This window comes from Lagenorhynchus albirostris, chromosome 13, assembly GCF_949774975.1.
Source record: "Lagenorhynchus albirostris chromosome 13, mLagAlb1.1, whole genome shotgun sequence".
Lineage (NCBI taxonomy): Eukaryota > Metazoa > Chordata > Mammalia > Artiodactyla > Delphinidae > Lagenorhynchus > Lagenorhynchus albirostris.
Genome location: NC_083107.1, coordinates 68,169,173 through 68,196,913, shown reverse-complemented (window position 1 = coordinate 68,196,913; position 27,741 = coordinate 68,169,173). Strand labels below are relative to the sequence as shown.

General features: G+C 41.0%; 1 protein-coding gene across 1 annotated transcript; it reads left to right on the top strand.

Annotated features, from left to right (window-relative positions):
* The first annotated feature begins 8,911 nt into the window (after positions 1–8,911).
* On the top strand, positions 8,912–27,737 carry SPATA31H1 (SPATA31 subfamily H member 1). Its single transcript, XM_060168968.1, is given in 10 exon segments — positions 8,912–9,055; positions 13,443–13,519; positions 14,127–14,183; positions 14,397–14,492; positions 14,879–16,729; positions 17,873–22,416; positions 22,666–26,180; positions 26,805–27,063; positions 27,066–27,564; positions 27,566–27,737. Coding segments are annotated over 10 exon segments (11,214 nt in total).
* Positions 27,738–27,741: the final 4 nt, after the last annotated feature.

Sequence of the window (27,741 nt, the reverse complement as noted above, 5' to 3'; positions counted from 1 at the left end):
GTTTCTTTATGTCTCCACCTGCTTCCCAACTCCATTTCAGTGGTCACTGACCCAAACCTTATTCCAGCTTCTTTATATCCCCCCATCTCCAACATGTAGGTGCACACGTGCACGCACACACACATACTTCACTCCTACAAAGAATCACACAAGCAAGGAGAGGTGGGAACTTAGATAATTCCAAGGAAAGAGGAAGAAGTTGTGTCCCCAACATAGGACACTCAGAAAATAACAATCCCAATTAGGCATGACAGGATCATCACTAGAATGAGTGCTACATCCACACACTGGGCCATAAAGTGAGAGTTGCATCCCTACCCAGTGTTTGTAAAGGGAACATAAGGAACTCTGAGGGTGCCAGAGTGGGACCCAACACACACTAGAGACCCCACTCTGAACATTTTAGACCTCAGCTGTCACCTGTTTTGACAAATCAAAGGCACCCTCGCTCATCCCAGACCCATGCCAGCTCTTCAGTGCCTATGACTGTGACCATGGTAGTAGAGAGCTGGCTCCCCCTTGTGGTCAAGAAGTACCTAGGCAATAGACACTCAGGAACTCTCTCGGGACAAAACCTCTCTGAAGCTCACTTGAACCTTTCTGCAGGAGGGTGACGGCTAAGGAACCAAATAGATTTCAGTTTTATGAAGACAGAGTATTCAATCTTTCAAAGACAGCCATAAGTTCCCTCTCTATATCTGTGGGCCTCCGGCCTCTGTCTGAACTCTTTTCCTGTTCTATTGATATATCTACGTTTACTTTGCTACCTTAGGTCTTTAACCAATGCCCCTTTCCTCAACACCATTCCCCTAGTGCCTTCTGACTGCCATCGATTTGGTTTTTATCCTCCACAAACACCTCTTCCTAACTCTACAACTCAAGAGGAGTAAAGTTAGGAAAAGATCCTGCAGAGGCTCTCAGCTTTTCTTTACCCACAAGTCTCCCCCATGCACTTGAATTATGTGAATTCGTCTCTCATCCTGGCATCACGAGCAAGGTCAAGTCAGAGAAGATACCCAGCTTTCCAGGGCTGGAGGAGGCAGAGCCAACATGTGCAGTAGCCCTACTCCCACATGTGGGATGGATAGGGTGCAGGGTCAGATTTCCCCAAGGCTGGATGCAGAAGGACACTAGAAGTCCAGAGGTTCTTTCTTTCTTTTTTTTTTTTTACTTGCCAAGTACTTGGATGGTGCAAAGATATCAAGTGAATTCAATTCGTATACAGTTGCATGTGATACTCAGGTGTTATAAACAAGGTGGTATACTTGCTCCCCTTGGGAAACTTTAGAGGCTGGGCTACACTCTGGCATTGTAGAGGAGAAAAAAATGACTAAGATCTGATCCCCACCCCCTAGGAACTCACAAGCAGATATGAGCAATTGCAGTACAGGACAGAGATCATTGAGGTGGATTCCAACAGCAGGCTAGGTACAGAGAACTGCCAGAATTGTTCTGAGGATATTACAGGGTAGGCCAAGAATCAAGGACAGCTTTGGAAGAAGGAGGTTGGGGTGGAGTGAGGGAACATTCAAAGAAAACCTGGGAATGTTTGGAGGTTTGCATGGGTGTGTGGATCCCATATCAGAGAGTTAGGTCATTGTCAGTGGAACCTGAGCTCTAGGAAGAGCTAAAGAGATTCAAAGATTTTTAAAGACCTATCCAGATGCAAAAGGTAGGGTGACAACTTTTACCACTGTTTAGAGAAAGCAAATATCTGAGGGGAAGAACAGCTAGAAAGTAATCTGTATCAACACAAGACAGTAATTTCTCCTGAAATGACTAAAAGGGTCTAACCCAAAAGACTGGGTTGGATTGTGGAGGATGAAGGAAACAATTTCCTGTTATATCTATTTACTAGATCAATAATAAGAGGTGCAGAGGCAGAAGATATTTGGATATTGCATATACTTCATATTTAATGTATTTAAAGATGGAACTCATGATCTCTCCCCCAAGTCAGCTATTCTTTTTATAACTTAGGTGGTCTGGAATATTAGGGTGGAGCAAGTTCCCATGGGACAGTAAGGTTGAAGGAGGATTTGGGGACCAGGTGAGAGGTAGAGGGGCCCCAACACGGCTCTACGGATGGGCCCTAGAAGCACAGCAAACTCTCTAAGATCCAATGTAAACTCAGGTATGGTATAGAGAGGTAGGTCAAATCCTAGGGCTGACGGGACAGGCACTGCACCTAGGTCGCAAAATGCTTTCATCCTGGAAAAGAGAAGAACTGGGCTTAACTGTAAACTAGTGGCTGGGGTGCTGTGGTATGAGAGAGATAGGAAGAAGAGCCTTGAGCACCTTGTAGTGCCAGAAAGTAATGACGTCCTCATAAAAACAAAAGGATGGGGTCATGTCAAAGGGACCCAGGAGTCCACCTGAAAGAGCTCTCAGTGGCCAAAGCTGGAACAATTTGAGCAATGATATAAATAATGCCGTATTGGACTATAACACAAAATAGAAATTAGGTGTACATGAGTTCATACTATTATAATAAAATAATTGAATAAATAAATAAGGAGCCAAATCTCCCTAACACAAGAATTCCAAATAATATATGTAGATATACCCCACTCCAGGAAATGGAGCTTAATAACCTCTCACTCTCTACAACCCCTGTATGGGCAAAAGTAAGAGGCTTGCTTCCAAAGAACAGAGTATTGAAAGAGAAAAATAGAAACTTCACATTGGAGAAGTCTGGCAAGCACTACCTTAACCGAGTACTGGAAATTAGTGTCACCAGTTGGTATCATGTACCACCTGATACGATGTAACGAGAAGGGCATGTCACCTCAGTATTCTTCCCCAAACCTCGGTCTAAGCATAAGGAAAACATTAGAGAAACCCAAATTTAAGGACGTTTTACAAAAGAACTGCCTAGTACTCCTCAAAACAATAAAGGTCATAGAAAACAAAGATTGAGAAACCAAACAACAGTTGTTACTGTATAGGACCTACAGTACTCAAAGGAGAAATAAACAAATCCACAATCATAGTGAAACTTTTATACACTTGTCTTAGTAACTGGTGGAACTATATTCAGTATCCTGTAATAAACCATAATGGAAAAGAATATATATGTATAATTGAATCACTTTGCTATACAGCAGAAATTAATACAACATTGTAAATCAACTATACTTCAATAAAATAAATTTTTTTAAAAAAGAGACAAGAAAGAAAACGATCAGGAAAAAAAGAAAAAAAGAAAGACTGAGAAACCATCACAAGATCAGAGGAGATGAAGGAGGCATGACAACTAAATACAGGTCCTGGACAAAAAAAGGACGTTAGGGGAAAAACTGGTGAAATTCGAATGAAGTATGGAGTTTAGTTAATAGTGAATGTACCAATGTTGTTCACATAGATTTTTCAAATATAATAAAGTTAAAACATTAGGTGAAACTGGATGAAGGACACACAGTAACTCACTGTGCTATCTTTGCAACATTTCTGTAAATCAAAAATTTCCAAGATAAAGTGTTATTTTCTTTTAAGGTCAAATTTATTGTCATAAAGTTATTCATAATACATTATTATTTTTTTCCTTGTTGGTTATCTATTTTAAATACAGCAGTGTGTGTGTACATTTCAATCCCAAACTCCCAGTCTATCCCTCCCCCCAACCCTTCCACCTTGGTAACCATAAGTTTATTCTCTAAGTCTGTGAGTCTGTTTCTGTTTTGTAAATAAGTTCATTTGTATCCATGTTTTTTAGATTCCACATATAAGTGATATCATATGACATTTTTCTTTCTCTGTCTGACTTACTTCACTTAGTATGATAATCTCTGGTTGCATCCGTGTTGCTGCAAATGGCATTATTTCATTCTTCTTAATGGCTGAATAATATTCCATTGTATATATGTACCCCACTTCTTTATCCATTCCTTTGTTGATGGACATTTAGGTTGCTTCCATGTCTTGGCTATTGTAAACAGTGCTGCAATGAACATTGGGGTGCATGTATCCTTTCAAACCATGTTTTTCTCTAGATATATGCCTGGGAGTGGGATTGCTGGATCATATGGTAGCTTTCAAATAAAGTTTAAAAAAAAATAAAATTAAAATTACTACAGTAACAAGTATGTGGGAAGAGGTAAGTAGAGTTATAATATCCTAAGGCCCTTGATTTATCCATAAAAAGGATAAAGGTTTTGATTAATTTAAGAATTTGATAGGTTAAATGTACATATTGCATTTTAAAAAGAATCCACTAAAAATGGGGTTGGCGAACTCTTTCTATAAAGGGATGGACAGGAAATATTTTCGTCTTTGCAGGCCCCCTGTAGTCTTTGTTGTAACTACTCAACTCTACTGTGGTAGCATGAAAGCAGACAGACTGTGTATAAAATGGGTGTGGCTGTGTTCCAAAACTTCTTCATTTACAAAAATAAGCAGCAAGCTAGATTTGACCCACCTGCCACCATTTGCCAACCCCAGCACTAAAAGAACAGAAACAGACAGTATAACTTCCAGTTAGTAAAGGGGAAAATAGAGAGATTAATTTAAAATACTTAGTTGTCTAAATAAAGACAAGAAGAAAGAAAAAAATATAAAACAGGAAAAAATAGGAAGTGCAAAGTAAAAGGGTAGATTTTGGTCTAATTATTTGAGCAATTACATTAAATGTAAGTGGAATACATGCTCCAGTTAAAATCTATTTATTTTAGATGTATCACTTACAAATAACATATATTTATTTTATTCAAGTATAGTTGTTTTACAATGTTGTGTTAATTTCTGCTGTACAGCAAAGTGTTTCAGTTATATAAATATTCTTTTTCATATTCCTTTCCATTATGGTTTATTATAGGATATTAAATATAGTTCCCTGCACTATACAGTAGGACTTTGTTATTTATCTATTCTATATGTAAGAGTTTGTATCTGCTATTCCCAAACTCCCAATCCATCCCTCCCACACCACACCCCCTTGGCAACCACAAGTCTGTTCTCTATATCTGTGAGTCTGTTTCTGTTTTGTAGATTAGTTCATTTGTGTCATATTTTAGATTCCACATATAAGTGATATCATAACAAATAACATATATTTAGATTTTGGTTTATTTTGTATCCTATATTACAACAAAGGGATATAGAATGGTCGAAAGTAAAAGAGTGGAAAAAGATATACCATGCAAATACCAACCAAAAGAAAACTGCTATAGCAATACTAATATTAGACACAGTAAGTTAAGGCAAAAAATATTACTAGAGATAGAAAGTCAGCATAGTGATAAAAGATTTAATTCACCAGTAATAAATTATGATTTTAAATAACAATTAAAAATACATAAAGCAAGGGGGCTTCCCTGGTGGCGCAGTGGATAAGAACCCGCCTGACAATGCAGGGGACACGGGTTCGAGCCCTGGTCCGGGAGGATCCCACATGCCACGGAGCAACTAAGCCCTTGCATCACAACTACTGAGCCTGCGCTCTAGAGCCCGTGAGCCACAACTACTGAGCCTGCGTGCCACAACTACTGAAGCCTGCGCTCCTAGAGCCTGTGCTCCTCAACAAGAGAAGCCACCACAATGAGAAGCCCTCGCACTGCAATGAAGAGTAGCCCCCGCTTGCCACAACTAGAGAAAGCCCGCCCGCAGCAACGAAGACACAACACAGCCACACACACACACAAATATATATATATATATAGTAAAAATCTACAGTACTCAAAGGAGAAATAAACAAATGCACAATCATAGTCGGAAATTTTACACACTTGTCTTAGTATTTGGTGGAAAAGAGCAGACAAAAGCTTAGGAATAATATAGACTTGAACATCAAGATTAACAGAATTGGACTTACCTGGTGATCCAGTGGTTAAGACTGTGCAATTCCACTGCATGGGGCGCAGGTTCTATCCCTGGTTGGGGAACTAAGATCCTGCACGACCAAAAAAAAGATTAGCAGAATTGACCAAATGGACTTAGACTACCATCACCACCTTCCACCCCACCACAGGCAGCAGGGGAACCTCTGAAGAGACACTATTTTTAACACTTGCAGAATACGTCTTATCTTTAAGCACAGATAGGATTTTTTAAATTGACCATAAACTGCGAATAAAGTCTTAAAACTATTTCAAAATATTGAAATTAAAGTATATATTCTGACCACAATGCAACTTTGGTAGACAACTAGAAAATCTTCTTATGTCTAGAAAATTTTAAATTTCTACTAAATAATCTATGGATCAAAGAAGAAATCATTGTGGAAATTAGAAAATAGTTGGAACAGAATGATAACAAAAATTCTATGTATCATAACTTGTGGAATGAAGCTAAAGTAGTAATTAGGAGGAAATTTGTATCTTCAAATGCACAATTAGGGGAAAAGAGCTAAAAGTGAATGATCAAGGCATTCATCTTAAGAAGTTAGGGAAAAAAAAACCCAGCACAATAAATCCGAAGAAAGTAGAAGTAGTTATATGTCAATTATATCTCAATAAGCCTGGAGGAGGGGGAAGAAAGTAGAAGTAAGGAAATAATAAAGACAAACGTATAACTTATTGAAATGGAGTACAAATATACAGAAAAGTTCATTCTTTGAAGGGATTAATTACAATTGATAAATCTCTAGCAAGACAGATAAAGGAAAAGGAAGAGAGAGAGAGAGAGAGAGGGAGGACAGGCACAAATAACCAATATCAGAAACACAAAGGAGACAGTACTACCTTTGAATAGCTTTATGTCAATACATTTGAAAATGTAGATTAAATAGAAAACTTGCTAGAAAATATGGCTCTCCTAAGCTGACTCAAAAAAAACACAAAAACCCGAAACAAAAACAAATTGTCAATAGTATTATAACCTTCAAATAAGTTCAATCTGTAGTCAAAAATCTTCACTCAAAGAAATCTCCAGGCTTGTATGGCTTTGCCAACGAGTTGTACCAAATGCTGAAGGATCAAATAGTTCCATCTTCTATAAACTCTTTCGGAGCATAAATAAAAAAAGAGGAAACATTCCCCAACTCATAAGTCTAGTATAACCTTGATACCAAAAGCCTGAAAAGGACAGAGCAAGAGAAGAAAATTACAGGTTGGCTTCACCCATAAAAATAGGTCACAAAAATCCTAAAAAACATTAGCAACTGGAATGCAGCAATACATTTAAAGACAAAGTGCCCAATTAACTTATGAAGGTGTGTTCACACATTAGTAATTACTAGTAATCAGAGAAATTTAAGTTAAAACCACAATGAAATATCATTACCACATATACCAGGTTGGCTAAAATTAAACAGCCTGACAATACCATGCTGGCATGAAAAAAGAGCAAGAAGAACTGCTATTCACTACTGGTGGAACTATTAATTGACATAACCACTTAGGAAAGACAGTTTGGCACTGTCTACTAAAGTTTGAGTTACACCTACTCTATAACCTAGCAATTCCACTCTTAGAGAGGTACTTCTATCAGACATTCCCAAATTGTGATTCCTGACCAACAGTCTCAGAATCATTTGGAAACTTCCTAGAAATGCCAAATTCCTGGCCTCCAGTCCAACTTAAGCAGCAATCAGTGCCCAGCAATCTGTGTTTTAACAAGCCCTCCAGATGATTCTGATACATGTTAAAGCTTGAAAACCACTGCCATAGAGAAATAGGAATATATGTTCACCAAGACACATGGACAAGCATGTTTTTAATAGCATTGTTGATAATAGCCAAAGATGGAAACAAGACAAATGTCCAACATCATAATGGATACATTTATTATGAAATAGTTATACAATGCAATGAACTAATAAAAGTGAATGAATCTCAGCTGTACAAAATAGCGTGATGACGCTCAAACAAAATGGTGAGTAAATATTTGAGGCCACCCCAAAAATACATTTTTATATACATATAGAAAAAGGCTCTTGTCGAAGCATATACATGTTTCAAGAGCCCAAAACTGTACCTCCAGCCTTAACGTTCTTTTTAGAGCTCCAGGCTGGCATATAACTAGTACCTGCCACATAATGTGTGCTCAGAATAACAGGCCTCATTTTTTATAATCTTTATAGTGACTGCAGAGTATTTTATAATATGGACATATCATATTTATTTAACGAGCACCTTGTTGATGGGCTTTTCAAGAATATTACTTTGGCTGCCCAAATAAACTGAAAATTCTATGAGGTGAGAGATCCTGTCTTCTTCTAAGACAGTGCCTGCTATTCAGTAGTTATTTAATTGAATGGACTTTCCAAATTAATTTTCCTATAAGAAAAAAATGGCCTGGCCAGTTTTATTTATCTTTGTTACAGCATAAATCAATTCCTCATAAATTTAACTCTAGAAAATTAACTCTAGAAAATCCAGTCAATTCTGGGCATGATGACAAAATAAATCGTCTACACTTGGAAAATATTCTAGACTTGGAGTAGTGTGATCCTCCAAGGTCATTTAATTTCCCTACATGATATCTCTTCTCAGTCTCAATGCAACAGCAGCTAGGAAATGTGTCAAGCATTGGAGTTAGGAAACCATATATCATACATTTTCTGAGAGTACCTACTTAAAGCGTTCTTAAATGCTCTTGACCCTGTATTCTAATGTGTGATTTGGAACATATGACACCATATCTGGACCTCTAGGGAGTGACTGGCTCCAGAGAAGATGCTTATAGGGCAAAACAGGCCATTTGGAAAGCCTGCTCCTTTGAAACCTTGCCTCCATACTCTCTGGTTTATAACAAGTGATTCTTCTTCAATCCTAGAAGAATCGTAAAGGAGCTTCCTTGAGCATTGGCTGTCAGAGCAGGGCACAAGGGCAGCTGAAGGAAAGGGCAGCAGGTGTATGGCTCAGAGAAGAGATTTAAGCAGCAAGCCCATTGGCTGGAGCCTTGGAATGCCCACTGTGATGTCATATGGAGTCATGAGGTATAAAACTGGCTGAGAGGGGCATGGGGTTGAGTAATGGCTCTGGTTTGGAGGCTAACCATCCCACTGCCACAATATGTCAGCCTTCTACTATTATTTGGTTTCCTTGTCTGGAGGCTTTGGGTGAAGTTTTCTGGGAAACACAGTAGGAAACAGGTGGCAGCCAAGACACACTCAGAGGTATGTGATGCAACACTCTCTTGAAACTCACTGCTCCCTGTCCCTGCCCCTGTCCCTGGAGACATAGAAACTCCTAATCTTGGGCAGTGGGAGGAATTGATGGTGGGAAGAGGGGAATTGAGGTAGTGCCTATGGATGTCATCCTGCAAGTCACTCTCAGTCCTTTTCCCTTCAATACATTTCAACAAACTTTGAGCACCTATTATATATGGCAGCATACTAGACATTGAAGAATAAAACACCACCTCCACCTTTTCGAGGTATAGTGGGGGAGAAAGTCAGACATATATACGTATATATATATATATATATATATATATATATATATATATATATACACACACACACACACACATATATATATATATATATAAAACCCAAGACATATATATATATATCCCAAGGAAAGAGAAAGGGATGAGTTAATAGAGGTGTAAATATTGCTGAAGAGATGGGAGGTAAAGAGTATTCTAGGATCTATAAAATGCCTTTGCAGGGAGCTTAGGTTTGAGCTGTGCTTCAGAGGAAGTGTAGGATTTTGAAGGTGGATAGGATGGGTGGAGGAGAGTAGTGGAAGATTTTCTAGAGAGAAGGAATTGACCGGGGGAAAGCATGGGAAGCAGAAGAGCGTTGGATGTGTTCAAGGAGAGGTGAAGACACCTATCAGGAATGGAGTGTACAAGTGTAGGGAACCGGTTGGGGAAAAGTGAGAGAAAATGTCACAAAGTGGTTAGAGGTCCCATTGTAGAGGGCTTCAAACACCAGACTGAATACTTTGTATAAATATTATTCTGTCTGCAATTGAAAGGCATCAAAGATTTTAAAGCCAGGTGAAAATGTGCTTAGATCTGTGCTTTAGAGCACAGAATTTAAACTTTAAAAAGTTTAAACTCTCAACTTTTTTTTTCTCAAACACACCACTTGGGAGTCTAATTAAAAAACAGATTCTGATTCAGTAGCAGATTCTGAATCAGTAGAATTCTGATTCTAATTCAGGAAGGGATTGAGATTTTGCAATTCTAATGAGCTCCCAGGTGATCCTATTGCTATTGAACTGAGCACCATACCTTATTTCGACTTTTTTTTTTTTTTTTTTGACTGCGTCATGTGGGTTGCGGGATCTTGGTTCCCCAGCCAGGGATTGAACCTGGGGCCATGACAGTGAAAGCACCAAGTCCTAACCATTGTACCGCCAGGGAAGTCCCAAGCACCATGCTTTGAATGTGAGGCTTTAAATAACTCCAGTGAGTGCATGTCGTGGTTCTCTGGTGTAGCTAATCCAATAGGAGTCTACTTTAAAGAATTAATGGGAGGGCTTCCCTGGTGGTGCAGTGGTTGAGAGTCTGCCTGCCGATGCAGGGGACACGGGTTCGTGCCCCGGTTCGGGAAAATCCCACATGCCGCGGTGCGGCTGGGCCCGTGAGCCATGGCCGCTGAGCCTGCGCGTCTGGAGCCTGCGCGTCTGGAGCCTGTGCTCCGCAACGGGAGAGGCCACAACAGTGAGAAGCCCACGTAAAAAGACTTAGTGGGAAGGAGGAGGAAGGAAGTGAAAGAATCAGAGCAGTAAGTTGGAAAAGAGGACATTGATTCATTCCCCCGGTGTTTATCACCCACTGCCACCACCATGTACAAGGCACTCCTCTGGGCACTATGGATGCAGCAGTAAATGGAAGGGACAAAAATCTCTGCCCTCGGGACTGTGAGAGAGGAGGAGGGTCCTGAGGTGAAAGTTCGGCTATAGGAAGTGAGGCAGAAAGAGAGTAAAGGGATTGAGTCTTTTTTTTTCCTGATTGGGCCTCAAATATAAAGAGTTAATTATAAACATTATCATCATTTTCCTATGAGGACTATATTCATCTTTGTATCCCCTATGCCTGGTATACTGCCTGGGATATAGTAAGTGTTCCACAGGTGTTTGTGAAATGAAAGGATGACTTCTCAGTTTTAACCCTGAATGATTGAAGAGATGGCATTTTAAGCAACATAAGAAACACCTGACAGAAGTTGTGAGTGTAGCAGGGGGCGGAAAATGTATGTGGACAAATTCGCCAAGCAGCTCTATGTCCTTTAATAGCGTTCTATAGTCTTCTACATGATGGTCTTCTCTCTTTTTGGTTAATACCTTGATACTTTATCATTTTTATTGCTATTGTGGAAAATATCTTTCATATTTAAAATTATATTTTTCTAGTTTTTTTGCTTCAGTAGAGAAATGCTATTGACATTTATAAGATTTTCTGGTATTCAGAAACCTTGGTGAATTCTTTCATTACCTCTGATGGATAATGTCTTTGATTATCATTTCAATTGTTTTCATGCTTATTGGTCTACTCAAATGATCTATTTCTTTTTGCCCAATTTTTATATTTTATATTTTTTCTAAGAATTTAACCATTGCATTAGGCATTTCACATTTATTAATATAGTTATTCAAACTATTTTTCTTCTCTTTCCTACTTCAATTTTCAAGATTTATATTTACTTTTGCCTTTTGCCCTAGGGGCATTATCAGCCCAGGACCACATTTATTTTCATTTTGAGGGTTCCTGACTACACAAGGAATATAAATCAGAATTTCAAACCAGTGTGAGGATAGACTCTTGGTTAAAAATTTCAGAGGCGGCTTTTTTTCCCACCCAGAGTTCAAGTTTCCTTGTCTGGTGAGCAGATTTTTTTCTAGCCACTTTTTACCAAGTGTGTAGCAATTTGACAAGCCTGGCTTTTTTTCCTGGGGTCTCATTTAAATAGCCACTTCACATGGGCCTTATCTGTGTCCCCACCTTACTGTTAACCTAAGTCCCTCAGTGGCTGACACTGCAAATGACCTAAGGCATTGAAGTCTCAACTAGTTTCCACTCTTGTTTTTCAGTTTTCTTCTGATTTTTGACCTGGAGATTTCCCTTACTTTCTTGTAAGGAGCTACATTCTGCATTTAAAAGATGTTTGTTGTATTTTATTCAGCATTCCCGAGTGTTTTCTAGTGGGAGATTATTTAGGTCTATGATATGTAGAGATCATTTTGAGATAAATACATAGAAAGATCATGTGTAAATACATCAACCTGTATTTCAACATCAGTTTTCCTTTTGCTTATGTTTTTAATCAACAGTCCATTATGGACATAAATTAAATAATATATGACTAAGTATAAAATCAATTTAAAACTGTCCAAAGTTCAAAACTACCACTGCAGCTAGGGTTATTCTACTACTGGCCTACTGCATTATGAGCATGTTCATGATTCCCTATTAATTGTTGTGTAGGCTCTTTTAATATACCTTCAGAGACTGATGTCCTAATATAAAGGGAAGAAATAAAAAAAGTTTTATTTGAAATTGTAACAAGTGTCATTTATGCCTTTAAAATGACCTGGAACACCCTTGCAGAAACCCCAGGAGTTTATTAACTACTGGATGGGAAATTCTGACCTGCAGGATAAAATAAAAATCCCACATAATCTGGCATAATCTGGCATAATCTGGCTTCCACCTATGTTTTTAGCTTCATCTCTCACTACTTAGCAAAAGTGCACCTAACAATCACGATGCTCTAATCTTCTCAGTGATGTTCCCACTTGCCTGGAATGCCCTTTCTTCACCTAAAAACCTTCTGTTGATTTTTCATACTCCAGTACAAATGGCAACTTCTTGAGGAATTCTTCCCTTCTCTCCCAGGCAGTTAATCACTGTTCTCTTTATTCCTTCACACTTACATTTCTTTTTTTTTTTTAATAGATTTATTTTATTTATTTATTTATTTATGGCTGCGTTGGGTCTTCGTTGCTGCACACAGGCTTTCTCTAGTTGTGGCTAGCAGGGGCTACTCTTTGTTGTGGTGTGTGGGCTTCTCATTGCGGTGGCTTCCCTTGTTGTGGAGCAGGGGCTATAGGCATGCAGGCTTCAGTAGTTGTGGCGCATGGGCTTCAGTAGTTGTGGTTCATGGGCTCAGTAGTTGTGGAGCATGGGCTTAGTTGCTCCGCAGCATGTGGGATCTTCCTTGACCATGGATCGAACCCGTGTCCCCTGCATTGGCAGGAGGATTCTTAACCACTGCGCCACCAGGGAAGCCCCACACTTATATTTCTGTTACAGCATTTACCACATGGTATTGTAATTTATCTGTTTAGACATCTATTTTCCCTACTAGTGTTAAGTTCCTAGAACACAGGGATCATATTTATCTCTACAGTTCCAGCACCCTACACAATACTGAGAACTAAGTAAGTACTCAATAAATGATTCATGAATAAATGAATGACATAACTGTTGCTGTGGTTATAGATACCAACAGTATCAATATTTATGTCTATGAGATGAAGTGCGCTGTCAATAAAGTCTCTAACCTAGAGTATTACCTGATTTTATTTTTTCTTTTTGTTCCTTTCTAGACTTCAAAGCAGCATAAATTGAAAAAGATCCAGAAATTCACAGGTCAGAAAGATCCTATTCTTCAGTTCAAAGCTAACGACAAATCAACTATGGGGTCTGTTTTAAGACACTAACCTTTAATAGCAGGTGGAAGGAAAAAGGTTGAAACGACTATGTAAATGAAAGAAATAGCCCTACTCTTTCTAGCATCTCCACTTCCAAAGAAATGTAAATGGCTCCATAATTCTTTCCATGCTTCCTATCCTCATGCTTTCCTAATCTCTTTTTGTGCAAAGCTCAAAGTATCAGGAAAGAAACATGGTGAGACTGAAGAACAAAGAAGGGGTAACTACCAAGAGTTTGATGCGGGAAGTTTTGGTACCTTTTTTCTCTAGCATAGACACTGGATAATACATATCTTTTCCTCCAAAGATATGTATTCCTCTGTTTACCCCACTCCATCTCCCTATCATGATTATTCCTGCTCTTTCCAATGGCTTACATCTACTACATGCTGAAGACAGCATCCTACAGCTTAAAAAAACAAACAAAATGAGAGCTAGGTTAAATCTGAGCTCCACCACTAATAAGCTTTATGATCTTAGGCATGGCTTTGTCTTTGTGTCCTTATTTGCAAAATGAAGGGGTTGAACTAAGGTGATGTCAATAGTCATAATGCTAATAGATTCTTTACCTCTACTCCCAGATCCACAGTGGGAAGAAAATCTCAGGATGGGTTGCGTTGAAGCTAACCTAACATGGTGAGTAAAGTCGATCTTCACTGTGTCTATTCTTTCTCTCTTCAGCCTACCCTACTGATAAATTCTATAAAAGTTAGGAGTAAGATACCTGGGGCTCTGTTTTACTTCCCTCGCTATGATAGCTGTCTCCTTTCTAAGTCTCTCCTCTTATTGTTTTCCTTACCAGTACTTTAATATCACTTCAATTACACTGACATACTCTGTTGCATCCAGCTTTTCAGATCTCCCTACGGGCTGGTCCCAGGAATGTGTATGCTGGTCAACGGACAGGAGTCTTCAACAGGTCGTCCAACACCTGGAAAGTGCAAGGTCAAGTAGTTTCTTGGTTGGGGTTGAAGGTGGTAGAGCTTTTAAGAGGGAGGAAGGAAGAGAGTGAAGGAGGGAGGGAGGGAGAAGAAAGATGGTTAGTTAGTTAATTAGTTTTGGTAGTGGGGGAAGTTCTGGGTTCGAACAAAGTTTAAGAACAACTGGTCTGTGAATCATTTCTGATTGGAATGGGGACAAATGCCTCCCTTTGTCCTGGTGGAGGAATTCTTTCCATAAATAATTGATGTTGGGGAAAGCAACCTTTTTTGTTTGTTTGTTTTCCCTCAGTCCACATTATTTTGCATTTGAAATGGCCATTATCTTTCCCTTTTCCTACTTTTCCTTTTCCTCTTCCAAAACAAATAGAAACTTTTCTCTTTATTTCTTAGATCAAGTCTTATGGAATTGGGTTTGCCTGAACCACAGGATACGATTTCTTCTTCCACCTCCTCTGCTTCTGTGGCTCAGGGGCCTGTTCTACCCTGTTGTGACTGTAAGAAGGCAAAACATTCTTCTGACAGTAGCATCTCCTCTGGATCATCCTACAGCTCCAGCCTGTCTCACCTTCCTGTCTTTTCTGAAGGAACAACTTGGCGACTCCGGAGCCACAGTTTACCTATTTTACCCACAAATCAACCTCCTGTGTTCAGGAACCAAGGCACACCTCTGCCTTCCTTTGGGCTCTCAGAGCTTTTCCGGAAATCAAAGCCTTTTCAGAATTTGGCAGCTCTTTCATCCTTAAGTCCTCAAAGCACTTTTATCAACTCTCTTTTTGAATCCCCAAATCTCTACAAACAAGAAGAGAAAACAAAGGATGAGAGAAGGAGCAAGAGTCATTTGACAACAGATCATAGGCCAAGTGCTATTTTCAAAGAGAGACCACTATTGTCAGGGTCAGCTCCAATCCAGCTCTCTCCTTTGGCTAGGCGGGAGTTAGAGGGACATATGGCTTGGAAGGTTTCTACTTTGCGGGAACAAACAGTGCCTCTGCCTGTGAGGGAATCATGGGCAATGCTGAATTATTTAACTGAGGTACAAGGAGGAGTTCCTGAACCACAGAAACCCCAAATCCACTTATCTATGCCCATTCATCAAAGCACTGAGCAGGATATCAATAATGAATCCCCAGACCTTCCAGCATTTCAGCTCCACGTGAACGTTGGAGCGGAATCTGGATTAAGCAGAACAGAAACAAAAATTTCACAGACTCTTATCCCAGGTAAGCAGTCACAACCTGGGGATGGCCCCCAAATCCTTGGATCCAGGCCCTTAATGACATCAATGGGCACTCCACCTCCCAAAAGTTTAGGAGTTGACATAGCTCAAGAGGAAACAACTTTACTGCAGAAGGACCCAAAACGTGTGTTAGAGCTTAGTGTAGAGCAGAGGGTCATAGATCTTCCAGAAAAAAGGATACAGCAGCATGAGACCCAAGTGACTAATGTGGAGCTGACCCCACAGCTACCATATCAAGTCAGAGATAGCATAAAGGTTACTCCACTGGCATTACTTCAAGTCATGGATTCAATGGGGTTAATTCCAGAATCACATTCAGAAGTGATAGAATCTGTAGGTTTGTTACCACGGCCACCAAATGAAGTTGTGAAACCAATGGAAGCCACAGAAAGAGTGAGTGTAAGCCCAAACCCATCATATCAAGTCATTAAATCAGTGGAGGTAACACCAAGATCTCAGCAGCAAGTTATGGAATCAAGGAAGATGACCTCAAGACAGCAGAATCAAGTCATAGTCAATGTGAAGGTAACTCCTATAGCATTGCTTCAAGTCATGGATTCTATGGGGATGATTAAAAAATCACATCCACCTATCATACAGTCAAAGGGAATGACCCCAAGGATGCAATATCAAGTCAAGGAGTCAGTGAAAAGGACCACATTGTTGGACCATGAAGTCATACAACCAGGAAAGATGAGTCCAAGGCTACAACATGCAGTCATGGAAACTGTGGAAATGACCCCAGGGCCACAGCATAAAGTTATGGAATCGGTGGACGTAACATCAAGGCCACAAAGTCAAGTCATAGAACCACTGAAGATTACTCCAAGGCCAATATGTCAAAATACAAAATCACCTGAAATGATCACCAGGCCATTGCATCCAGTGATGGATTACCTTGAAGTAACTCCAGTGACACTATTACAAGCTATGGATTTCATGGGGATAATTCCACCAACCCAGTCACATGTTATAGAATCTGGGGGTTTGACTCCAGACACACAGTCTCAAATTGCAAATTTGACCCCAAGGGCAACTCAATCAGATGGTTTGACTTCTTCTAGCTCTCCTACTACTATTGGTCCATGTGGAGTGGTAGAATCTGTGGGCTTACCTCCAAAGCTACCACTTAAAATCATGGAATTGGTAGGATTGATTCCAATGCCATCACAACAATCCATACATTCTCTAAAGGTAACTCCAACAGCACTGGGGTCACCCATGGGAATGATCATAGCACCACAGTCACAAGTTGTAGAAACTCAGGATTTGACCCCAAGGCTAATATCTCAAGCCAAGGAATCTCTGGAGTCAACTCCTGAGTCATGCATTCAAGTGCTAGACTCTGAGGGGATGACTCCACAACCACATCATCAAAGCACAGAATCTATATCATTAACCCCAGGACCACCTCATCAAGTCATGGAGTCTTCAAGGTTGACTCCAAGGCATCAAATTCTGGAGTATTCAGAGATGAGTCCAAGGCAAAGCCATCACATCACAGAAACTATGGGTTTGACATCTGACACCTGGCTACAAATGGAGAAATCTGTAGAGGTGACACAGTCACACCATCAAATGATGGAATCTTTAGGGACAATCCCAAGGTCACTGGGTCAAGGTACAGAATCTATGGGAATGAGCCAAAAGCCACTGCCTCAAGTCACAGAATCTACAGAAATGCTACAAGAAATGCTACAAGATTCATCACTGCTTCAAGATGTGAAGTATATGGGGATGAAGCCAATGCCACAATTTAATGTTATGGATTCTATGAAGTTATCCCCAGGATTGCAAAATTTGAAATCTGGGAAACTGATCTTGGGACCAGAGTTGCAAAATGCAAAATCTATAGACATAACCACAGGTTCAATTCCACAAATGGTAAAATATGGACAGCTGATCCCAACTGTGAGCTCTATAGAATTGGCCCCAGAACTACAACTGCAGAGTATAAAACCTGATGAGTTGGCCTCCACACCACAGCTGCAAAGTGAGAAATCTGTGCAGTCAGCCCCAGGGTCTCAGCTTCATGGTGTGAAATCTATCCAATTGACCCTGGGACCACAAGAACAAAATGAAAAATCTGCTGAGTTAGTCCCAGCACCACAGTTGCAAAGTAGGGAATCTATAATCTTGGTCCCCAGTTCACAGTTGCAAGGTATGGAATATGTTCATTTGGCCCTACCATCAGAGTTTCCAGGTATAAATACTGTGGAATTGACTCTAAGACCAGTACAAGAAGATATGAAATCTGTGGAGTTTGCCCCAAAGCCATGGTTACAAGATATAAGATCTGAGGAGACAGCTCCAGTATCATTGCTTGAAGATGTGAAAACTCCTCAAATGGTAGAAAGTAGGAGGTTGATTCCTGAGACACAGGTAGAAGATATGAAATATGAGGAACTGATCCCAGGGGCACACATTCAAGCAGTAAAATCTGTAGAATTGAACCTCAAACCGAATCATCAAGTCACAGAACCTAAAGGATTGACCCCATGGCATCAAGCTTCAGAATCTTTAAGGATGATCTCAGAGCCAGGATATCCAGAAACAGAAGCAAAGTTTACCTCTGACACTTGTCACCATGCAAAAGAATCTAGGGGGTTGATACAATCATCTTTAGGAAATACTCCAGGGCCACTGAGCCAAGCTTTAGAATTTATGCAGATGAACTCAATGTCATTCCAAGGTACTCTTGAGCCAATGTTCCAAAGTGTAAAAGCCATGGGAGATACTCCAGTGTCACAGCACACAATACAAGAATCTTTAGAGTTGGTACCAGGATCAGAGATGCAAGGTATGAAATCAAAGATGTTGACCCCAGAGTCCCAAGGTATGAAGTTTGTTCATCTGAATCTAGGACCATATTCAGAAGTTATGAACTATGAGGAGTTGATCTTGGAACCACAATTTCAAAATGTGAAATCTGTTCCATTGACCTCAGAACCACAGTCCAAAAGTATAAAACCTGAGGAGTTGACTCTAGGGCCATTAATGCATGATAATAATTTTGTGGATTTACACGTGCCACTGGAAGAATCTAGTAGGTTAATTCCTGAGACACAGTTACAGCATGTTGAATCAAGGAAAGTGACCATGGAACCACATTTACAAGGATTGAAATCTGTGGGTCTAACTTCCAGACCAAGGCATCAAGACACAGAGCCTGCAGAGTTAGCTGCTGAGATCTTCCCACAAGAAGAAGAATCTGTGAAACTGATCCCACAGCTAGTCTTGAAAACTGCTGGGGTGGTGCCTAGGCCACATTTTCAAAAATTTTCAGAGATGACTCTAGGTCAAGGCTATCTAGATACAGAAACTGTGAGGCTGACTTCTGAGGCTTTGCCCCAAGTAGCATTAACACAAAAACCAATAGGTCAAGTTAGAGAATCTACAGGAATGACTCCCCTAAGGCCACATCTTCAAGTTACAGAGTCATCAGGGATACCTCTAAGGTCAGAATATGAAAACACAGAAACTGTGGGGTTGGCAACATTTCCAGTTGAAAACATCCAGGAGGTAATACTAGTACTACCATATTCAGAAAAAGGATCTCTGGAGTTGACTTTAGGACCAGGGATGCAATGTGAGATATCAGAGCCACTACTGCAAAATTTGAAATATGTGAAGTTAACCTCTGAGTCATCCCTATTAGTGGTAGGATCTAAACAGTTTATTACAGGACCAAAACCACATGTTATGGAGTTGACCCCAGAGCCACAGCTCCAGGCAGTAAAGTCTAGGCAGTTGGAGCCAGAGCCAAAATTACAAGATGTGAAATATGTTAATTTAATTCAACAGTCAACTACTACCAGAGTGGTAGAATCAGAGAAGCCAATACAAGAGCCAGTGCTACAAAGCATGATATCAGAGGAATTGACTAAGGAGGCACAGCTCCAAGGGCCACAGCTGCATAGTGTAAGATTTTCAGAGTTATCTCCAGAGCTGCCACTTCAAGGAGAAAGACCTATAGATTTAATCTCAGGGTCTCCACATCATGGTGTGAAATCTGATGATTTGACCCCAGGTTCCCCAGTGCAAGAAATAAAATTGTCAGATTTTATCCCAGGACCAAAACATCAAAGTGTTGTATCTGTACAGTTGACTGCAGAATCACAACCTCAAAGTATGAAATTTATGGAACTAAACTCAGGACCATGCTTGCAATGTATCAGATTTTCTGATTTGACCCCAGAACCAAAGCGTCAAGGTTTCAAACATGTGCAGTTTATACCAGGAACACAGCTTCAAGACATAAAGTCTGTAGGATTTGTAACAGAGTCATCTTTGCAGTCAAGTCAAGGGCTCCCAGCTGAAAATATGAAATCTGTTCTGTCTACTGAAGGATCACAGTTTCACAGCTTGAAATCTGTCAAACTGACCTCAAAACTACAATTTCAAGATGTGAAATCTGAGGAACTGAACCTAGGGCCAAGGCAGCAAGATGTCAAATTTTCTGAATTGACTTCAGGGCCAAAGCTTCAAGGTGTCAAATCTGGGGAGCAAACCCCAGGACCACTGTTTCATAGTGTGACTTCTGTGGAGACGACTCTAGAGTTAGGGCTTCAAGATTCTAAATCAGCAAAGATGTCTCCAGGGCTTCAAGGTGTGAAACAGGTGGAGCCACGGCTACAAGATGTCAAATTTTGTGAACTGACATCAGGAACTCAAACTCAAGGTGTGAAATCTTCAGAGTTAAACTCAGGGCAACAACAACAATATGTGAAGTTTTTTGAGTTCACTCCAGAGCCAAAGATGCAAGGAGTAAAATCTATGAAGTTGACCCCAGGACCTGAGCAGCAAGGCGTTAAGCCTGAGATGTTAGTACCAGAGCCACTGTTTCAAGGTGTAAAATGTGTGGCAGTAGACCAAATGTCAAGCTTTGAAGGTGACACTTCATATAAATTAGTCTCAGAGCCACAGATACCAGATGTAAAATCTATGGAGTTGACTCCTAGACCGCAGTTGCCAAGTGAAATCTATTCTGAGTTGACCAGAAGACCATGGTTACAAGTTGTGAAATCTTCTGAATTGATCCAAAGACCACAGTTGCAAGATGTAAAACCTGTAGAGTGGACCCCAATCTCAAAGCTTCAAGGTTTACAGTCTGAGGCGCTAACGCCAGAGCCACAGCTGGAAGATACGAAATCTGTGGAGTTAACACCAGGGCCACATTTGGGAAGTATGAAATCTATGCAGTTAACATCAAAGCCACAACTGGGAAATGTCAAATCTACAGTGTTGACCCTTGGGCCACAGGTGCGAGATGTGAAACCGGTAGAGATGACCCCAGGCTCAAAACTTCATGATTTGAAAACTGAGTTGTTAATCTCAGAGTCAGAGTTGAAAGATCTGAACTCTGTGGCCTTAACTCCAGGACAATGTCCAAGAGGTATGAAATCTACGTTGCTAACCCCAAGTCCACAGCTGGAAGTTAAGAAATCTGTGGAGATAACATCGGGGCCACAGATAGAAGATGTCAAATTTTGTGAACTGACATCAGGAACTCAAACTCAAGGTGTGAAATCTTCAGAGTTAAACTCAGGGCAACAACAACAATATGTGAATTTTTTTGAGTTCACTCCAGAGCCAAAGATGCAAGGAGTAAAATCTATGAAGTTGACCCCAAATCTTGAGTCACAATCTCAAGGTGTCAAATCTGTAAAGTTGAAATCTTCAATACAGTTAAGAGATGTGAAGTCATCTGAATTGCCTCTGGGGCCAAAAATTCAAGGTGCAACATATATGAATTTCAACCTTGGGCCACAGTTGCAGAGTGTGGAAACTCCTGAGTTATCCCCAGGACCACAGCTGCAAGAAGGAAAATTTTTGGCATCAACCTCAGAGCCACAGCTTCAAGGTAGGAAAACTGTGGAGTTACACCAAAAGCCACAGCTTGAAAGTATGAGAGCTGTTCAGTGGATGCCTGCACTAGTGTTTCAAGGTGTGAAATCTCTGCTAAATCTTGGGTTGCAATCTCAATGTGTCAAACCAGCAGAGTTGAAACCTTTGATACAATTAAGAGATAAGAAGCCATCGGTATTGACTCCAAGGCCAAAGCTCCAAGGTATACAATCTCTGGCATCACTCCAAGAACCTCAGCCTCAAGGTCTCAATTTGAAACCTTGTCTACAGTTTAGAAGTAAGAAATCATGTGACCTGACTTCCAAGTCAGAGCTCTGTGATGTAAAACCCATGATGTTCAAATCTAGGCCTCACTTGCATGATGGAAAATCTCCTAAGTTGATCCCAGGACCATGGTTTCAAGAAGTGAAACCATTACCGTCATCCCCAGGAACACAGCTTCAAGGTGTGAAGTCTGTATTGCTTACACAAGAGCCACAGTTTCCTGAGGTGAAATCTGGGGTATTAAACCAAGAGTCACAATTACAAAGTGATGAAACCATAGAGTTGAACTCCCTACTACACTTGAAAAGTATGAAGTCATCTGAGTTGACTCTTCAGACAGAGCTTCAAGGTGTGAAATCTGAGGATTTCAACAGTGGGCCACAGTGGCAAGGCCCAAAATCTTCTAAGTCACCACTTGAGACAAAGTCCCAAGATAAGAAATTTACTGAGTTAATCTCTGACTCACAGTTGCAAGGTACAACATTTTCTAAATTGACTGTGGGGAAAAAGATTCAAGGTGTCAAATCTACAGATTTCAACCCTGGGTCATTGTTACAAGGTGTGAAATATTCTGGATGGACCTCAAAGATAAAGCTTCAAGATGTAAAACATAAAGAATTCAGCCCCAATCCTCAGTTGCAAGTTCTGAAATCTTCTGAGCTGATTCTGGGATCAAAGCTTCAGAATGTGACATTCGTGTTCAACTGTGAGCCACAATTGCAAAGAGTGAAATCTTCTAAATTAATCTCAGACTCAAAGTTTCAAGATGTTGAATCTGTGAAGTCCAAATCTGGGCCACCATTGCAAGGTGTGAAATCTTCTGAGTTGATGCTGGGGACAAAGCTTCAAAAAGTGAAATCAGTGGAATTCAAGTCGGGTCCACAGTTGGAAGATATGAAATCTTCCAAATTAATCACAGGTATAAAGCTTCAAGATGTAAAATCTATGAATTTCAGGTCTGGACCAAACTTGCAGGGTATGAAATTGTCTGGAGTTATCCCAAGGGAAAAGCTTCAAGGTGTGAAGTCTGTAGAACTGAAACCTAGTCCAAAGTTACAAGGTGAGAAATCTTCTGATTTGACTCTGGGGAGGAAGTTTCCAGGTGTGAAATCTATAGAGTTGGACTTAGGCCCACACTTACAAGATATGAAATGTTCTGAGCTGATCATGGGTATAAAGCTTCCAGATGTAAAATCTAAGCAGTTAAGTTCTAGACCACACTTTCAAGGTATGAAATCTTCTGAAGTGATCCCAGGGACAAAGCTTCAGAAAGCGAAATCAGTGTTCAACTCTGGACCACAGACACAAAGCAAAAAATTTTCTGAGTTGATTCAAGGGACAAAGCTTCAAGATGTAAAATCCTTAGAGTTTAACTGTGGACTGAAGTTACAAGGTGGGAAATCTGATTTAACCCAGAGGAGGAAGCTTCAAGGTGTGAAATCACTGGAGTTCAACCCTGGACTACAGAGACAGGGTGAGAAATCTGATTTGATGCTACAGTGGAGGCTTCAAGATTTGAAATCTGTTGTTCCATGGCTGCAAGGTGTGACATCTTCAGAGTTAACACCAGAGACAAAGCTTCAAAGTGGAGAATCTGTGGAGTTCATCACCAGGCCAATGTGGCAAGATATGAAACCTTTTGAATTGACTCTTGGTACAAAGGTACAAGATGTGAAATCTTTGGGATTTAACTCAGCTCCACAGTTACAAGACAGGAAATTGTCTATGTTGACACCAGAGGCACACCTTCAAGGTGTGAAATCTATGGAATTCAACCCTGAGGCAAAATTGCAAGGTGCAAAATCTTCTGAACAAAAAAAAAAAAAAAAAAAATCTTCTGAACATATAAAGCTTCAACTAATGAACTCTACTGAGGTCAACCCTGGTCTAGAATTCAAGGTTGCAAAACCCTCTGAGTTGGCCTTGGAATCAAAGATTCATAGTGGAATATTGTCTGAGATCAGTGGTAGAAAGCAGTGGCAAGATGAGAAATCTTATAAGTTGAATCCATGGCCAGAACTTCAAAGTGTAAAAGTCATGGTGTTCAATCCTGGGACACATTCGCAACATATAAAATCTTCAGAATTATGTAAAGGGACAAAGCTTCAAGATGTGAAATCTTTGGAATTCAATCCTGACCAACAGTTGCAAGATGTGAACTCTTCTGATTTTTGTCTGGGAACAAGGCTTCACGGTATTCAATATTTTGAGTTCAATCCTCAACCACAGTTGCAAGAGGTAAAACCTGAGTTGAGCACAGAAATGAAGCTTCCAGATGAGCAGTTTCTGGAATTCAAGCATAAGCCTAAATTACAAGGTGGGAAATGCTCTGAACAGAATCCAGGGCCACAGCTTCAGTGTGTAAATTATATGCCAGTCAACACTGGGTCACAGGTGCAAGGTATAAAGTCCTCTGGGTTGAATCCTAGTCCACAGCTTCAAGGTAGAAAATCTAAGGTGCTCTGCATTGGGCCTAATTTGCAAGGTGTGAATTCTTCTGCATTCATTTCAGAACCAAAACTTCAATGTGTAATTTCTACTGGATGCAACCCCGGGCCACATTTGCAAGGCACAAACACTTCTGAATTAACTTCCATTTCAAAACTTCAAGGTATGAATTCTTCTAAGTTAAATTCTGAGATCCCAGGAATGGATGTCATATCTAATGAAAGGATTAAGAGGAAACAGGTGGAGGAGTCAGGGAGCTCACTCCGGAGCCTTTCCCACCATCCACCACAAAACTGGAGATCACTATCTAGGATCTTCCAGGCAGGATCAGGGGCTCGAAGAGGCCTTACCTGGCCTGTCCTGGGCAGGCGACAGAATGTCTGGGAAAGTCGCTCCTGGAGGCAGCGACTACCTCGAAAATACCTCTCCAGTATGCTAACGCTGGGCAATGTCTTGGGGACCAGCATGGAAAGGAAGCTTTATTCTCAAACATCTTTAACAGAAAGAGCCACTGCAGATACCTGTCAATCTATTCAGAATTTATTTGGGGTTCCAGTTGAATTGATGGCATTTTCCCAGAGTCTGCTTGAGAAGGGTCAAGGTACTATTTCTCAGCCTTCAGTTGTCAAAAACTACATTCAGAGACATACTTCATGCCACCATGGTCATGAGAAAAGAATGGCCTTAAGGATGTGGACACGTGTCTCCATGTCCTCCATAATACAGCACTACTCTGGCACTAGAGTGAGAATAAAGAAAACAAACTCAAAGCCCTGTGATATATCCCAGGAAGTCACTCAGCACATGCCTGTTTCATGTACAGGGAGTCAGCTTTCTGCCCCAGCAAAGTCAGAGTCTTCCTTCAACGTATTTTTTGCTAGGAGAGATTCTGTTCCAGTGGAAGAGAGTAAGAACTCACAGAGTGATTCACAGACAAGGATTTTTGAGTCCCAACACTCCCTCAAGCCAAGTTATCTTCCCCAGGCCAAGTCTGACTTCTCCGAACAGTTCCAGCTTCTACAAGATCTGCAGCTAAAAATAGCAGCAAAACTGTTAAGGAGTCAAATACCCCCCAACGTACGTCCACCTTTAGCTTCAGGTCTGGTTCTAAAATACCCTATCTGCCTACAGTGTGGCCGATGTTCAGGATTTAATTGCTGTCATAAATTACAGGCCACTTTTGGAACTTATCTTCTTATCTATCCACAGCTTCACCTTGTAAGCACTCCTGAAGGCCGTGGAGAGATCAGGTTGCGTCTTGGCTTTAGGTTGCAAACTAGGAAAAGACCCCAAGTCCCAGAGTTTCATAGAAGAGGTAGACGCATCACACCAAGGAGCCTTAGATCAACATCACTAAGGAAAGCTAAAGGCTATACTCAAGCTTCCAAGAGTCCTACTTCTACAATAGATTTCCTGTCTGGGTCTTCCCAGTGTCCTGCTCCTATACAAGTCCACATCAGGCGAAGGCAAGGCGGCAGCCCTGGCCTAGTAGAAAAGACAGAAATTAGAGAGGCTGGACACTATGGATTCACTGAAGTTCACTGTTTATCAGAGAGTGACTCTGGAAGCAATCAGGATGAAAAGTGGGCTAAAGTGAGAACAAAAAGGACCCATGATTCAAAACATCCAATGAAAAGAATCCCCAGGGAAGTCAGAACACAAAACACAAAGTTCTACACAAATAGTACAGCCATAATACAGAGGTTCTCTAAGGAATTACCAAGCCAGTTAAGAAGGAAGAGGAGTGGAGTGTCTCAGACAACTACCGCCTCTTCAAAAAGACAACCTAAGAAATCTTCCCCACCACAATTCATTCAACTCCTTTTTCGGGGCCTAAAGCAGGCATTCCAAACAGCACACATGGCTTTGGTTTGTGTTTAGTTTCTTAGGACAGGGCCGAAAGTAAGCTCATCACACGAGATGAATTGTGCCAAAGCACAGCAGTAGAGGGCTGCCGCTCGCTCAGGCAAAAGAGCGCCGTCTGTCCTGCTGTGGTAACTTTCATTAAAGTATTATCTAGATTTACACTTTAAGACTTGTTTTCTTAACATTTCAGAAGTGCCAAAGCAGCAACCTATGTTTTTATTAATTATACAAGCAATAATTGGCTTTCGTGAGCACCTGCCGTGCTTCGTCCTTGAGCGCAAGAACAGCACAAAGTTCCCACCATTATCCTGATTATACTGAAGTAGCACAAGGACATTTCTTTGCGTTCCCACCACTCTGATTATACTGAGGACATCTCATGGATCAGGGCCCAAAGCACTCAATGCTTCTTTTGCAGGCCCCCGGTTTGCCGGGGGGGGCGCTCGAAGCATTCAGAACTGTTCAAAACTCTGGCTTATTCGCATGCCCCCGGTTTGCCGGGGGGGGGGGGGGGGCTCAAAGCAATCAGGACTGTTTGCAGTTCTGGCTTATTCGCCAGCCCCCAGTTTGCTGGGTGGGGGAGGGGCTCATGGGTCACGTCTCCTTTCCATGTCCTCAGTTATCCCACTACAGGTTTGGCAGAAGCCTGAGGACAGGACAAGGCCAGACCATTTCTGGTCAAGCAAAAACTACCTTCCAAAACAAAAAGCCAGAGACTATTGCTTATCAAGAGATACCAAAAGACAGACGATGCCAACTCTCAAGCTAAGGCCAACAGACCCAACCATTAAGGAGGAGAGCACATTGTGGGGAGAAACAGACCAATTCAGATCAGCTCAACAACCAACAGGAAATAGCTCTTTCCAACCCAGACCTATACAACTGCCAAGCCCATAGTTTCCCAAAGAAGTACCACTCTCAAAAACACCTCAAGCAGCCAGCCTTTGGGTCCTGTTCAAAATGAGAGTAATAGCAGAGCTAAGAAAAACTTTAACAGAAATGAAGTCTCTAGCCAGGAGTCCAAGAACTCCAAACCAGGAACCAGAGTTCATGCTGGAGGGAGACTCTTACATGGTTCCCCTATGAACAGAACCTCACACAGTCACCTTAAAGAAAAACCCACACACAAGGAACGAAATTGGAATTCTTCTGGAAGTAGCCAATATAGTCCCTCTGAGAGGAGCCACCACAGGGCCTCTGAGAGATGTCGCAGTCCCTCTGAGAGGAGATGTCGCAGTCTCTCTGAGAGGAGCCACCACAGTCCCTCTGAGAGATGTCACAGACTCTTTGAGAAAATCCGTCGCGGTCCCTCTGAGAGGAGAGGACACAGTGCTTCTGAGAGAAGACCGTACAGGCCCTCTGAAAGGGGCAGACACAGTCATTCTGAAGAGTGGACACAGTCCCTCTGAGAGGAGCCACCAAAGTCCCCTCAAGGAGAGACTCAAGCACAGCTCACCTAGCGAGAAGCCCAGATATAGTTTAGGTAAAGATTTCAGGAGTAACTCAAACATGTTTCCTAAAGACCACACCAAAAATCCCCAAGGGAGGGCAAGTTTGGAGGCCTGACGCT